The sequence below is a fragment of the Tachyglossus aculeatus genome, chromosome 19 (genome assembly GCF_015852505.1).
Source record: "Tachyglossus aculeatus isolate mTacAcu1 chromosome 19, mTacAcu1.pri, whole genome shotgun sequence".
NCBI classification, from domain to species: domain Eukaryota; kingdom Metazoa; phylum Chordata; class Mammalia; order Monotremata; family Tachyglossidae; genus Tachyglossus; species Tachyglossus aculeatus.
In genome coordinates, this window is record NC_052084.1 from 5,790,426 (window position 1) to 5,803,931 (window position 13,506).

The 13,506-nt window shown below is 39.4% G+C and overlaps 1 protein-coding gene across 5 annotated transcripts in view; it reads left to right on the forward strand.

Moving 5' to 3' along the window:
- CDC42BPA (CDC42 binding protein kinase alpha) overlaps nt 1-13,506 on the forward strand; it is a 212,196-nt gene that overhangs the window by 148,975 nt on the left and 49,715 nt on the right. For all 5 annotated transcript variants that reach the window (XM_038760800.1, XM_038760799.1, XM_038760801.1 and 2 more), the window contains exons 15-18: nt 1,047-1,294; nt 4,928-5,033; nt 8,090-8,214; nt 13,198-13,303. In XM_038760800.1, the coding sequence (XP_038616728.1) occupies nt 1,047-1,294; nt 4,928-5,033; nt 8,090-8,214; nt 13,198-13,303 (585 nt within the window). The remainder of the gene's footprint in view (nt 1-1,046; nt 1,295-4,927; nt 5,034-8,089; nt 8,215-13,197; nt 13,304-13,506) is intronic.

A 13,506-nucleotide genomic window follows, 5' to 3' on the forward strand; every position in this document is an offset into this window, starting at 1 on the left:
GAACTGTTCATGTGTGCAGGCAGTATAGAATGGGTGAGAAGTTCACGGGCACATGCCTAAATTGCTGTAGAGCTCTATATCTGTAAGGCATTCAGTGAGATGGATCAATTACTCAGACTTTATGTGGTAGGTGGACGTGTCTTTTCCGTGTTAAGAAAAGGGCCTTTTTAGGGAGATAGCCACAGCTTAAAAGCAGCTAGCAAGGAGCAGGAATGGGGCAGCTAGAAGAAGAGACAACAGGAGGCATCTATCCAAGGAGTGTAAGGAAAACATGGCTATGACCTTTGATCACTAAACAACATTGAATAAATAATAATTGTGATATGTTTCAAGCACTTACTCTGTACCAGGCACTGGACTAAGTGCTGGGGTAGATAGGTAATTGGATTGGACAAGGTCCCCATCCCACATTGGGCTCACGGTCTTAATCCCCATTTTCCAGTTGAGGGAACTGAGGCAGAGAGAAGTTAAGTGACATGTCTAAGGTCACACAGCAGACAAGTAGAAGAGATAGGATTAGGACTCAGGTCCTTCTGACTTACAAGCCTGTATCCTATCCACTAAGCCACACTTTTGAAGGAATTCAGATACTTTGCCTCTTCTAATTTGAGGGCAAACTTTACTCATGTGCTGATGTACAGTATATTAGTCTTGAAATTCAGTTTGAATTGTCATCCCCAAAACCTAAAGTTTAAGGTGTTTTGTTTTCCTAATTGTAATGGTCCAGATTCATGCACTAAAGGATCAACTAGTCTGAAGGAGTTAATACTCCCTTCAAAGTATCTTTCTACTGGTTAGACATTAGCTCTAGGAAAATGAGTGGACTTAGGTTTGTACTATGCAGCTAGTTGCATATCCACCCCGTTGTTTATTCCTTTTTGAAATTAGTGTACTATATTAATGAAATTTTGGGCATAAATTATAGCTGCCTAATATTGAGATGCATGAACCTATGTTTCTGTGTATTGGCGAAGTGAGTTATTGTTTGGTACATTTTTATTGTTCTGATGGATAAGACAACTAATCTTGAGCTGTTATTTTTATAGCAAAAACAAATTGTTCGCTCACCAGGGGTAAGCAGTACTGAACACCAGCAAGAGATCACCAAACTAAAGGCCGACTTAGAAAAGAAAAGTGTATTTTATGAAGATGAATTGTCCAAAAGGGAAACGATACATGCTAACGAAGTTAAGAACCTGAAGAAAGAGTTGCGGGATGCAGAAGGCCAGCAGCTTGCTCTCAAAAAAGAAATTATGATTTTGAAAGACAAGTTAGAAAAGACAAGGAGAGAGAGGTAAGACGGCGCAATGGCTTTGAAAATGTCCCAAGTAGTTTATGGTATCCAATAGTATTTGCAAGCACATCAGCCCTGAAGGAACTCCAAACAGAAATTTCTTTCAATGCATATTTCTTGGCTTGGAAGGAATGTCTGAAACAAAACAAAGTTTTAGGCATCCACCCCCGTTGCTAAGAAATGAACTTGTATATACAGACACAGCATGGTTTATCTTTCTTGAGTTTATTTTGTAGTTTAAATAATTTGGGGGGCAGATGCCAAATGACAAGTTAAAGATCAACTAGTATCAGACTTCTATTTTCCGTTGGCATAGAAACAATCATTTAAACTGGCCTGAGGCCAACCCACCCTGGGTTGTATCCAGTGCTAACATCCGTCATCAAGCTGTGTTAGACACAAAACTCCTTACATGCTCCAACAAGGCAATCTGTCAAAAGCACAGACGTCAGCTTTTTTTTTTTTTCCTCCTGTGGCAGAGCCTGCAGTTGGAACAGCGGATATTTCTTCTTCAGAATCAATGGTATTTAGTGAGCATAGTAGTAGTAAGTATTCAGAGATCATATAAAAGAAGTCAAGGATGCAATTCCTGCCCTCAAAGGAGCTTATTCTCATACATCGCTAAAAACTCTTTTATTTACCTGAGTAATACAGAGGAGGGTGAATATAACACAAAATGAAGACTGAATTCTGTAGGTAACTTTCATGGTAATGTATATATTCACACACACATGAATTCACTATATATACATAAATACTTCATCTACCCTTGAAATGCAGTGTGCGCACTATGTCAGGAACAGTTGAGGAGATAATTACTTGGAAATATACAATATTAATCCCCATTAAACTTAAAAGTGAGTAGGGCTTGAGTGTACCCTAATCAGAATTTGGAAATGCCCCAAGATCAATATTTGAAATCATGATAAAGGTGTCATTGTCACTGAAGCCTTAATCTGTCATAAGATTTGGGTATTATAGTTTATTGGAATAGTCTCCTGTAGCATGTTGCCCTACAATAGTATTCTGAAGGATTGGTTATAGAAGTGCCTTTTTAGGAAGTATGACATATACTGAATTCCATTTTTTATGGCATTTGTCAAATGCTTAATATGTGGCAAACAACTGGATTAGACACAAGCTAATCAGATTGGACACAGTGCATGTCCCAAATGCAGCTCACAGTCTTAATCTCCATTTTACAGGTGAGGTAAAATCTTTTAACACTGCTTTCTCTTCCTTGGATTTGCTTTGGAATAGTAATATTAATAATAATATATGTTATTATTATTGCAGTATCTGAGTGCATACTATGTGCCAAGCACTGTACTGACCACTGGGGTAGATACCAGATAATCAAGTTGAACACAGTTTCTTTCTACATGTGGCTCACAGTCTGAGGAGAAAGGGGTAGGAATGAATCCCCATTTTACAGATGAGGAAACTGAGGCCCAGAGCAGTTAAGGTATGCCCAGGGTCACAGAGCAGACAAGGTGGGAGAGCTGGGATTAGAACCCAGGTCCTCTGACTCCCACGCTCTTGGTGTTTACATTAGGCCAAGCTGTTTCTCAACTTGCATTTCATCTTTGACCATGTGAACCGATCTTCAGACAAAATGTTGAGGGAGCTATCATCCACTTATTTAATAGTTTAAATGTCTTTATTAAATACGCTAGAAATCAGTATTCTTTCAGGAAGACCTTTTTCATCTTTAAAGAAAAAGTGGATATGAACTGACTGTTGGGCCCTTTGTTTAAGTGTCTTGTTTACTTCAATCTTTATAATGAAAAATCGTAACACAAGTAAACAGATGTCAACATTAGAGAATAAGACTTGTGCTGTTTAGGTAGTCAAAAGGGAAAAATTACTATACTTGGTCTGCTGCAGCCTAGTTATTTATGCCTATACAATAAAATATACATATTAGTAACTGAGGAAATAGGGTTTATCTCTTCTTTACATTCTTGGTGGCCTAGATGGGTTTTAAAGCTTTAATGCTACCGAAAAGCACTTAGACATCTGAATGTGAGAATCCTTGTCAGATATACATAAGTCTGTTGTGCCAATAGTAAGTAGACACTGTTTATATTCCTGGGTTAGAAAATTGAAAATACTGAATGATATGCCAGACATGTGAAGTTATAGAAAACAACACACTAAAATATGCTAGAATGCTCTGTAAGCCCATCTTTTTTATTAGATTGAAGATTATTAACTTATATTAAATTTGTGGATATTTGAGCCACAGTGTGTATTTGTTTTGATCCCATTCCTTTCACTAAGATTGAAAGGCTTCTCTTACTAGATTAGGTAGGAGAAAGTGGGGGATAAGATATACTTCGTTTATTAATAGCACACAATAGTATGTGTTTGTGTACTGTCTTATAATTATGGCTTTATCAATAACAATTGTGGTATTTTTAAGCACTTATTATGTTCCAAGCATTGTACTAAACGCTGGGGTAGAGCCACTATAGCTTGGACAGAGTCCTCATCCCACATGGGGCTCAGTCTACAGGGGGAGGAAACGGAGGTACAAAAATGTTGTGACTTGCCTAAGGTCACACAGCAGGAAAGGGCCAGAGCTGGAATTAGAACCTAGTCTCCTAACTCCTAGTTACAAACTCACACGGCGAGCATGCACTGGAGTGCCGATCTCCTGACTCCCAAGCATGTGCTCTTTCCACTTAGGGCAAGCTATAAGAGTTTACAAGGCAAATTCTGGAATGGGATAAAGATCTGTGTGATGGATCTGAACCAGGCCCATTCTGCCTTGTGCCATCAGAACAATTGAGGGCAATTTTTGCAAAGCATTGTTGAGCAAAAAATATTAAAGTGTTTCTTGCCCAGTTTTGTAGAGTGGGATTTCACTGTAATGTACCTAACTGTAGAATGAGGTCATATCTAGTGCAGGTCCATCTTAAACCCCAAATTTCTCCTGGATAATCCCCTTGTGACTTGAGGAATGTTGATGGCAACACTGTTGTCCCACCTGTAACACAGAATGAGGATATGATTCCTCTGGACCATGTTATAGATTACAAAATCTAAAACGTAGTGAAATTGTACGTAACGTTACAGTTAGCAAATTTGAATAGTGATTTCAGCATATTACGTCAGTGCTGCTGATCTATTTTGAACAATATTCTTGCCCAATTTATACCCAGGGAGTAGAAGAGTCAGATGCAATGAGCCTTAATCATTATCCACCCTAAAGTAATGTGCAAAAATTGGTGAAGGAAGTGAGTTGCTTTGGCTCATGACCACTCACTCTACTTTTTCCCTGGAAGAGACCTAGGAGAATACAACTTTTTACATTTTAGTGTCTTTTTGGTTACTTGTTTAGTTACGTCTTTGCAACTATATTATCCATCACAGGAATTAGCAACCTCTAAGTGCAGAGCTAAGGAATGGGGCACAAAAAGGTAAAAAAAAAAAAAATCTTAAGGCATAGGTAAGACAAATATACACAATTCAACTAGCAATAGGTGACGTCCATTCAAGTTCAGAGATAGAGACAGTTATTAAGTCCAGGGCTCAACCTGTGTCTCTGCTGATCTATGGGGTTTTCTGTTTCTTCACTCTACACCTTCTGTCAGTTCACTAGCTGGTTGTTTGTGTTGTTGTTATTAGCCAAAGTGAAAGAGAGGAATTTGAAACAGAGTTCAAACAGAAATATGAACGGGAGAAAGTCCTGCTGACTGAAGAAAATAAAAAGCTGTCAAATGAACTTGATAAGGTGAGTAGCAGACTGCGTTGGGTATGCTATTATAGGAGAAAACTTGATTAAAACCCCATATATTCCTACTCCAACTTCACTCGGTTTTCAATCGAAAAATAAAGATGATATGAGGATGATTTAGTAGCAAAGTTCTATTTTCAATTTAGGCCCTTACAGGTTGAGACAACGAGCAAGGTTTTTTTTCCTCTTTGAGCTTTGGTTACCCTTCCTGTAAGTAATGTCTAGGCTGGCATCTTATGTGGGCAAAGCCACTGCAAGCTGCACATTGGCTGATAGGGCCATAAGTAAGCCCCCCTCAGGATCAGTAGCTGATGCTGCAGTGTCCAATAGCAGCAGGATTGGAGACACTGGCTGCCCAGGGCTTGCATCTTTGCAGGTGGCTTTTCTCTTTTGGGCTGCTCTCCCAACCACCCTTCCTTCTCCTCTGGCACCACCTCACTTCTACTAAGCCATCTCCCTGACTTGGGCTAATAATAATGATAATGGCAATAATTATGGTATTTATTATGTGATTACTATTTGCCAGACACAGTATTACGTGCTGGAGTAGATACAGGATAATCAGGTCCTATGTGAGGCTCAGTCTAAGTAGGAGGGAGGATATGTATTGAATCCCCATTTTGCAGATGAGGCAACTGAGGCCAGAGAAGTGAAGTGATCGGGCAAGGGCGAAAAGCAGGTATGTGGTAGAGCCAGGATGAGAACCTAGGTCCTCTGACTCCAAAGCCCATGCTCTTCCCATTAGGCCATGGTGCTTCTCAACCCCAGTTATCCAGGGACCCTTACCTGAACACTACCACTGTCTTGACAGTATACTCCACTTTGCCTCTTTCCCTTGACAGTTATGTCTCATGAAGCCTTTAGCTGCTTCCTGAATTGAGATCTCCAACCTGACTGTACATCAAATGCAAACATTGAGTCCTTTTCATGGTTCAGTGTTAACTAGCCCGATCAACTAAATTGGAAGCAGAGATGCACAAATGAAAGACTTACATGAAATCGTACCAATGCCACAGTCTTCTGAGGTCTCTCTTTGGACTCCCTCTTTTTCTTGTTCTCCACTCCGCATCCCACAGGTCAATCAATCAGTCAATCAATCAGTCGTATTTATTGAGCTCTTACTGTGTGCAGAGCACTGTACTAAGCCCTTGGGAAGTACAAGTTGGCAACATATAGAGACAGTCCCTACCCAACAGTGGGCTCACAGACTAAAAGGGGAGCCCCCCACCTACACTAGTTCATTTTCTGTGCATCAAATAGTCTGCTTTTATTTTATTTTTTTTTTGTAGAACTGCTTGAACCAAATGTTTGTGTTTGTGGAATAAGGAAAAAATCATGTAGCTAAATTTCAGAGTGGTTTAAGAATGTAATGAGACTTAGGTGACATCTTAAATGAATTAAAAAGAAAACGAGCTCCATAAATTTTGTGAGGTTGTAGTAGAAACTGCTAGCTTCCCCAGAGTTAGAGGGTATGACTTTATGACTTGACCCAGATATTTGTGTAATCTCTCTTTAATGTGATTAGTTAACAAGCACTTCTGGGTTAATTATTACTGAATTATAGGGTGATTTTTGATTTATAAATAAAAACATTACCTCAGGATTTGAAGCATCTACAAATTACAAGGCTATTTCATTTTGGAATTTCTGTGTGTTAAGTGAAGGGTGTAATTACAGTGGAGAACAATTGTGTAGAGAAGTAGTTATGGCAATACTGATACTTTAGATTAGTTTTTGAAAGTTACATTCATCAGGTTGTTCATTTGATTGTTAGCATTTCAATTTTGTTGAGATTTCTTGAGCACTTACTGTGTGCAGTGCAGTGAATTTACTGGTTGGAAAAGTACAGTGTGACAGAATTGGTAGATGTTATTCTGTTAATATTGCATGTAATAAGAATATGACACACATTTTTCATGCATGGATGATTCCTTGGATTTAAGTCTTTAATAAAGCTCCATGCAAAGAAACTAAACTCTTTTGGTATCAGTGCAGAAATGTATGTAGGTGTGATGAGGTAAAATAGAAACTAAATGTGTTAATGCATTTGCCTTTTATTGTCATTATAATTAAATCATTGATTAATTATTGCATCAATGATCTCATTAAGCTAATCTATCAACCTTTGTGCTTATGAATCTCTGAAAGAAATTAAAAGAAAGCAAGATTTCCTGAGAATCATAACCTAAAGCTTTTCATTTATTGCCTGAAATTAATTAATTTTAGATGCAGTAAGCCAGTCATGTTCTTCGAGCAAATGGTGTGTTGGCCAGAGAGTGTGTAGTTTTATATCTTATTTTCTGTTAATTCCAAACATATGAATACAGAAATATTTCCAAATTTGATATGTAAATATTCACTTAGTAAAGATTAATTAGGGTAGCTTACAAGGTCAGAGTTTCTATGTAAGGTGTTCAATTCTGAATAAATTTTACTACATTTAGCAATTTTATATGACCAGCTAAATTTGCATTCAATCTCAAGGACTAGTAGAGAATAAAATTTTATTTCAAAAGCATAAGACTGACGTAGGCAGTATGTTTATTCCTCAGAAATGATTTTGCACCAAAACTAGATAATAGCAGTGAGCCTTTGGGTCTGAGATTTGGAAGTGAACTTTACAAAACAAATATGCATTCACATTTTACTCTATGATGTTTATAATAATAATTGTGGTATTTGTTAAGCCCTTACTATATGTTGAGCACTATACTAAGTGCTGGGGAAGATAGAGGATAATAATCATAAGGCTCCCAGAGTAAGTAGGAGGGAGAGCAGGTATTGAATCCCCATTTTGCAGATGAGGGAACTGAGGCACAGAGAAGTGACTCGCTTAAGGTCACACAGCAGATAAGTGGCAGTGTTGGGATCAGAACCCAGGACCTCGGACTCCCAGGGCTGTGCTCTTTCTACTCAGCTATTATTATGGTGTCTCAAAGTAAGTTAGTAACATAAAATCTAAATGAGCCCCCAAAGGTTGCAGGAAAAGCTAGTTGATTAAATAACTTGGGTCCTAGCCAAGGATGTGTTCCAACTGTTTTAAAACTCCGTAGCTCACCACCATGTTTGAGCGGCTGAGTGTGAACAACCGACAGCTGGAAGAAGAGATGCGAGACCTAGCAGACAAAAAAGAATCTGTCGCACACTGGGAGGCCCAGATCACAGAAATCATTCAATGGTGAGTCTTTTTGGAATACGGCCCTTTCAGTATTCTTGAGCTCAACACCTCTAATGTGGAAATACCAATTTTTGACCACAGCTTCCTCATCTGGCAACCCACCCATCTATCTTCTGTCCTCACCAGTTTCTTAACCATAACTACCTATACCAAACTGTTTTTCCCTTTTTGACCTTGCTCCTGTCTTGTTTGCTGGACTTAGAGGTCCACAGTCTCCGCCCCTTTCTTCTTCCCCTGTTTTCAGCCTGTCAGTCCTCAAGGCTTAGATCATTTTCACATGTCACTTCCTCCACTTCTGTCTTCAGGCAGTCATGTGTTCTTGACTGTAATCCAAACCTGTGCCGACTTCTGCCTCATTAAATTTATTCTTTCAAATTTCCACTCTGTTCTTCTGCTAACAACACACCACAACTATTTGTCCCCCTTGGCTCAATCAATCATTCAGCGGTATTAATTGAGGGCTTACTGTGTGCAGTGCACTGTATTAAATGCTTGGGATAGTACAGTGTAATAGAGTTGGTAGACAAGATCCCTCAAGAGACTTACAATCCAAAGTACATGTAGGGGAAGAGGCAGAGTATAAGGAAATGTTAACAATTACAATGGGGCTGGGAGTGGGGTAGCAAAGTGCAAAGCGAAGTCTCCTATCGTAACAACACTTAGTAGTAGTAGTAGCATTTATTGAGCACCCACTTGGTGTGGCAAGCTGTTTTTGGCCTTTGGGAAGTCCAGAATAATGAAGTAACAACTTTCCCTGTCCATCTGTAGCTTTCATTTTAATATGGGAGACAGACATACGCTTTTTCCTTCCCCTCTCTCATGCTTGTATGAACTTTCTATTTTCACCCCCTGATTTGCCACAACTCATTCAAATTACTGCCCTTTTTAAGAACAGGTAGTTGTTAAGTGCTTACTCTGTACCAAGCACTCTTCAAGGTAATCAGGTTGTCCCCACGTGGGGCTCACAGTCTTAATCCCCATTTTACAGATGAGATAACTGAGACACAGAGAAGCTAAGTGATTTGCCCAAAGTCACACAGCTGTCAAGTGATGGAGCTGGGATTAGAACCCACAACCTCTGACTCCCATGCTCGTGCTCTTTCCACTAAGCCATGCTGCTTCTCTAGTCCATTAGATGTGTCCTGGGCATCTCTGAGTTTTAAACATGGTGTGATTTAGTCACGGTTTTAAGAAATAAGCTTGGGACAGACTTTGGCTGAGGAAAGGGCTGTTGCATTTCTTTTCCTGCCTTAGGTATGTTGGATTGTTTCTTATGTGACTGAGTGGAAGAAAAAAACCCTTCTCAGTGTGTAGTTGCAGATACTTGAACAATTGTTCATAAAGCTCTGGAGAGTTGATTTGGAATGGCCATTATCAAATGACCCTCTCGCTAATGGCTTCATCAAAATGACACTCCTGAACTTGTATATTTATGTAAAATATTGGGAAAAATCCAAGGACAACTTTGAACTCCCTGGAAAGAGACAGATTTTACATGAAGTATTTGTGTTTTAATTTCCATTTTTGGCCCATTCTTAATGTTTAATATATCCAAAATAATTGGTTTCTAAATATTTCTGCAGTTCAGTCGTTTTGGGGGATTTCAGCCTAATCTTTCTACTAATCCTTGCTCATTTTTGGAATGTATCTTCCATTTTATCTTGTATTGTACCAGCTGAGGTCTATCCAAGCAAAAGTGAGTAAACACTCTCTTTTTTAAGGAAGGCTGGTCTATTTGACCGTGTTGATAGCAGTTAACTACAGTGTCCATATTTGGATAAAGCTTTAGCTTTTGAATAAGGCTACGCAGTGCAAGACAAAAAGGAAATGCCTAGATTATAGAATTTTGGATGTATTCCAATAAGTTGTAATTTATAGCTTAAACGTATACATAATTCAAAAACCCATGTACTCATATAAATACTATTGAAAGGCTTAAATTTTTGAAAGCAGCCAGCATTACAGAACCCAGGTCTGTCGGATTAAGGGTGTTCCTGAAGAAGTTATATATAGTTTAATCAAATCTAGAATTTTCATAAAGCTGCAAGCTGAAGCTGTGGGCAAATCTAGAACAATGAGTATCCGAGAGGCAGACACCTCTCTGTTTCGCCGTCCAGCAGGTGTCCTGGAGGAAAGAGGAAAAGGGTAGAAGTTAGAGTTTGAATGGGGCTGGCTTGTTCTCTTGAAATTTGTCCACCACATCATGCCTGTAAATGCAGACTGAACACTAGCTTCCCAGCACAGTTTTGAGGATGGAGTGCTTAGAACCAACAAAGCAGAAATCAAGAACAGGGATTAGCCGACTGAGGCTGTTGTTTTAAGTCTGGCCAAAATATATTTTACATGCCCTAAAGAAGCCAAGTTCAAAAAATCAGTCACGAAGAGGTGCTAGCTCAGTGCGAACATATAATATACCAGAATTTCAGTTCCGTGAGTTTCCAAAGTCAACCAAAGACCAAGGACTTCATAGCTTCTCCTACTTTGACGTCCTGCCCCTGCCTACCTCTCCCTTTTGTGTGCTTCTTCCTCCTTCCCCTATTCCCCTCCCTAGGATGTCAATAAACCAAGATCTTAGTACTGTGGAGAAGACCACAGTAACCTTAGTCTGTGTCCTGTTTGTTGGCTGTTGATTTGGTTTTCAGAGCAGTTCCTTTCCTAGTTGAAGTTCAAGAACAATGCTGGTCCCCTCTTCCTTCATCAGTCACTCAATTGTATTTATTGAGGGCTGTGTGCAGAGCACTGTCCTAAATGCTTGGGACAGTGCAATATATAAAACTGGTAGACATGCTTCCTACCACAAGGAGCTTACCTAGAGGGAGCTTACAGACCTGACAGGTCATCCTGAGATTACCTCTGCCTGGAAATGTTTTGGGCCAGCTATCTTGATGATACTAATGAATACGATTAAGAGAAAATAGTGTAGTTAGTCTTACTGAAGCTAGAGGTAAAAAATGTAATTGCATTTTGAAATATTTTGAAGTGGAATTAAAATCTTGGATTGCGTACGAGAACCTTTTTAAGACATTTTCTGAAGACTAGCTACTAAAAACCATGCCTAGCACAGTGTTCTGCCTTCAGTAGATGCTGAATAAGTGCTTTTTTTCTATTATGATTAGCGATTAGAGCTACCTTTCATTTTTATGAATACTTTTTATAAAAATTCAGGCTACATTTTGTGTGCTTCGGGAATGGTTCATATATGGCAAGATGCATCGGTGGTTATGTAGCTGGAAAATCTTAGGTTTCACTAAAGCTGGACCTGATACATGCCTTAGAAACCTTGGTATTTAATATCCTAGTTCTTTTCCTCTTGTGCTTTCAAAGTAGGTATGAATGGGACTTATTTCAAAGCTTATTACAGTTCCAGGGCTTTTTCCAGTTTACTTTTGAGAGAAATTCCAATTATATTTTATCATGTCTATAAATCCATGCCCTCTGTTTTTATATTTTCCAACTGGGCTTTTCATAGAAAGGGAATTCTCAAATAGGAAAATATTCTTCTCTGGGGTGTCTGATGCCATGACATGATCAGGTGGAGTTATTTATGTCCCTCAGGCCCCTCCGCAGCTTTTACATGCTCCATCTCTTCCTTCTGCCATACACTCCTTGGCACCTCCAACAATTTGCTGTCCGTGTCTGTGTGCCAGAGTGATGCCGGTGACTCTCCTCACCCAATCAATCAATCAGTCGTATTTATGGAGTGCTTACTGTGTGCAGAGCATTGTATTAAGTGCTTGAGAGAGTACAGAACAGCAGAGTTGGAAGACATGTTCCCTGCCCACAAGGAGCTTACAGTCTACCCAGATGCTGTACCCAAGTGGCATTAAAGACAAAGTGTCTCATGGTGAAACTGTATTTCTTGGGTAGTATGCCAGCTGCCAGCATCGTAGTAGTTTGGGGTTTGCACCACTGCTACATCATGAAATTTGATATTCAGTCAGTGAATGTTATCTATGGAGCACTTGCCATGAGTAGAGCACTGTACTAAGCACGTGGGAGAATACAGTACAATGGAGTTGGTAGAACCAACCCCTGTTCCCAAGGAGTTTACATCTTACAGAGGAGACAGACATTTAAATCAATCAATTGTATTTATTGAGCGCTTACTGTGTGCAGAGCACTGTACTAAGCGCTTGGGAAGTACAAGTTGGCAACATATAGAGACAGTCCCTACCCAACAGTGGGCTCACAGTCTAAAAGACATTTAAATGTCACAGAGAGGAGAAATGGGAGTGTATAAAAGGTATGTCCATAAGTGCTGTAGTCACGAGTGTATGTCACTAGTGTATGCTGGGCCAAAGGGAAGCTCTCCAATATGACAGTTACATTTGTTGCCTTCTTCTAGTACATCCCTCTGTGACCCACATCACCCCATCTCATTCTCCTTCTGCAAGTCTAAGATTATAAGAGAAGAAAAAAGGTTAAGGAAGCTTTATCTGAGTGGCCTAAAACAATATTTAGAATCTTCCTTCTTCCCATTTTTCTTTTATATTAGCAGTAACGTAGGACCCTTATTTTTCTGGAATTTGCCAGTCCTTTTAAAAAATAGTGCAGGGATAATGTTTACATTTGAAGAAATGTGTGCTGTTTAAACTTTCAGTGTAATTGAGAGTAGTGATATTCATGTCGCTTAGAAGCACCATTTTCCACCGAAATCTTTGTCCGGAAGGGACATTATCTTTGAAAATTCAGGATACTTTTTTGATAGTTTGTCAGATTGGAACATAAATATTTGTGGACTCAATGTGACATACTTGGCATTTTCAAGCTGGTTGCCATCTGCTGGCTGATATCTGTACTGTAGGTTAAACTAAATTGTGGAGTAGTTTTGTTTTTTTGGCCCCCATGTTAAATCATTTATGGATTTATAGGATGCAGGTTTTCCTTTGACAAGCTTTAACTTCAAGAAATGTTTTATGTAAATGATTACTATGATTGATTTCTGTTCATTATTCTCATTTGGTCCCTTTTTCCCTATTTTAGGGTGAGCGATGAGAAGGATGCACGAGGGTATCTTCAAGCCTTAGCTTCTAAAATGACGGAAGAACTGGAGGTCTTGAGGAATTCCAGCTTAGGTGCAAGAGCAACGGTAAGGATCCGCTATATACTTTGCAACTCTGAGAAGTTTAAGCATTGAAAATTATGCTTTCTTGCAAGTGACTCCAGATTTTGTTGTGTCGACCCCCTGGCCTGGAATGCCCTCCCTCCACACATCCGCCAAGCTAGCTCGCTTCCTCCCTTCAAAGCCCTACTGAGAGCTCACCTCCTCCAAGAGGCCTTCCCAGACTGAGC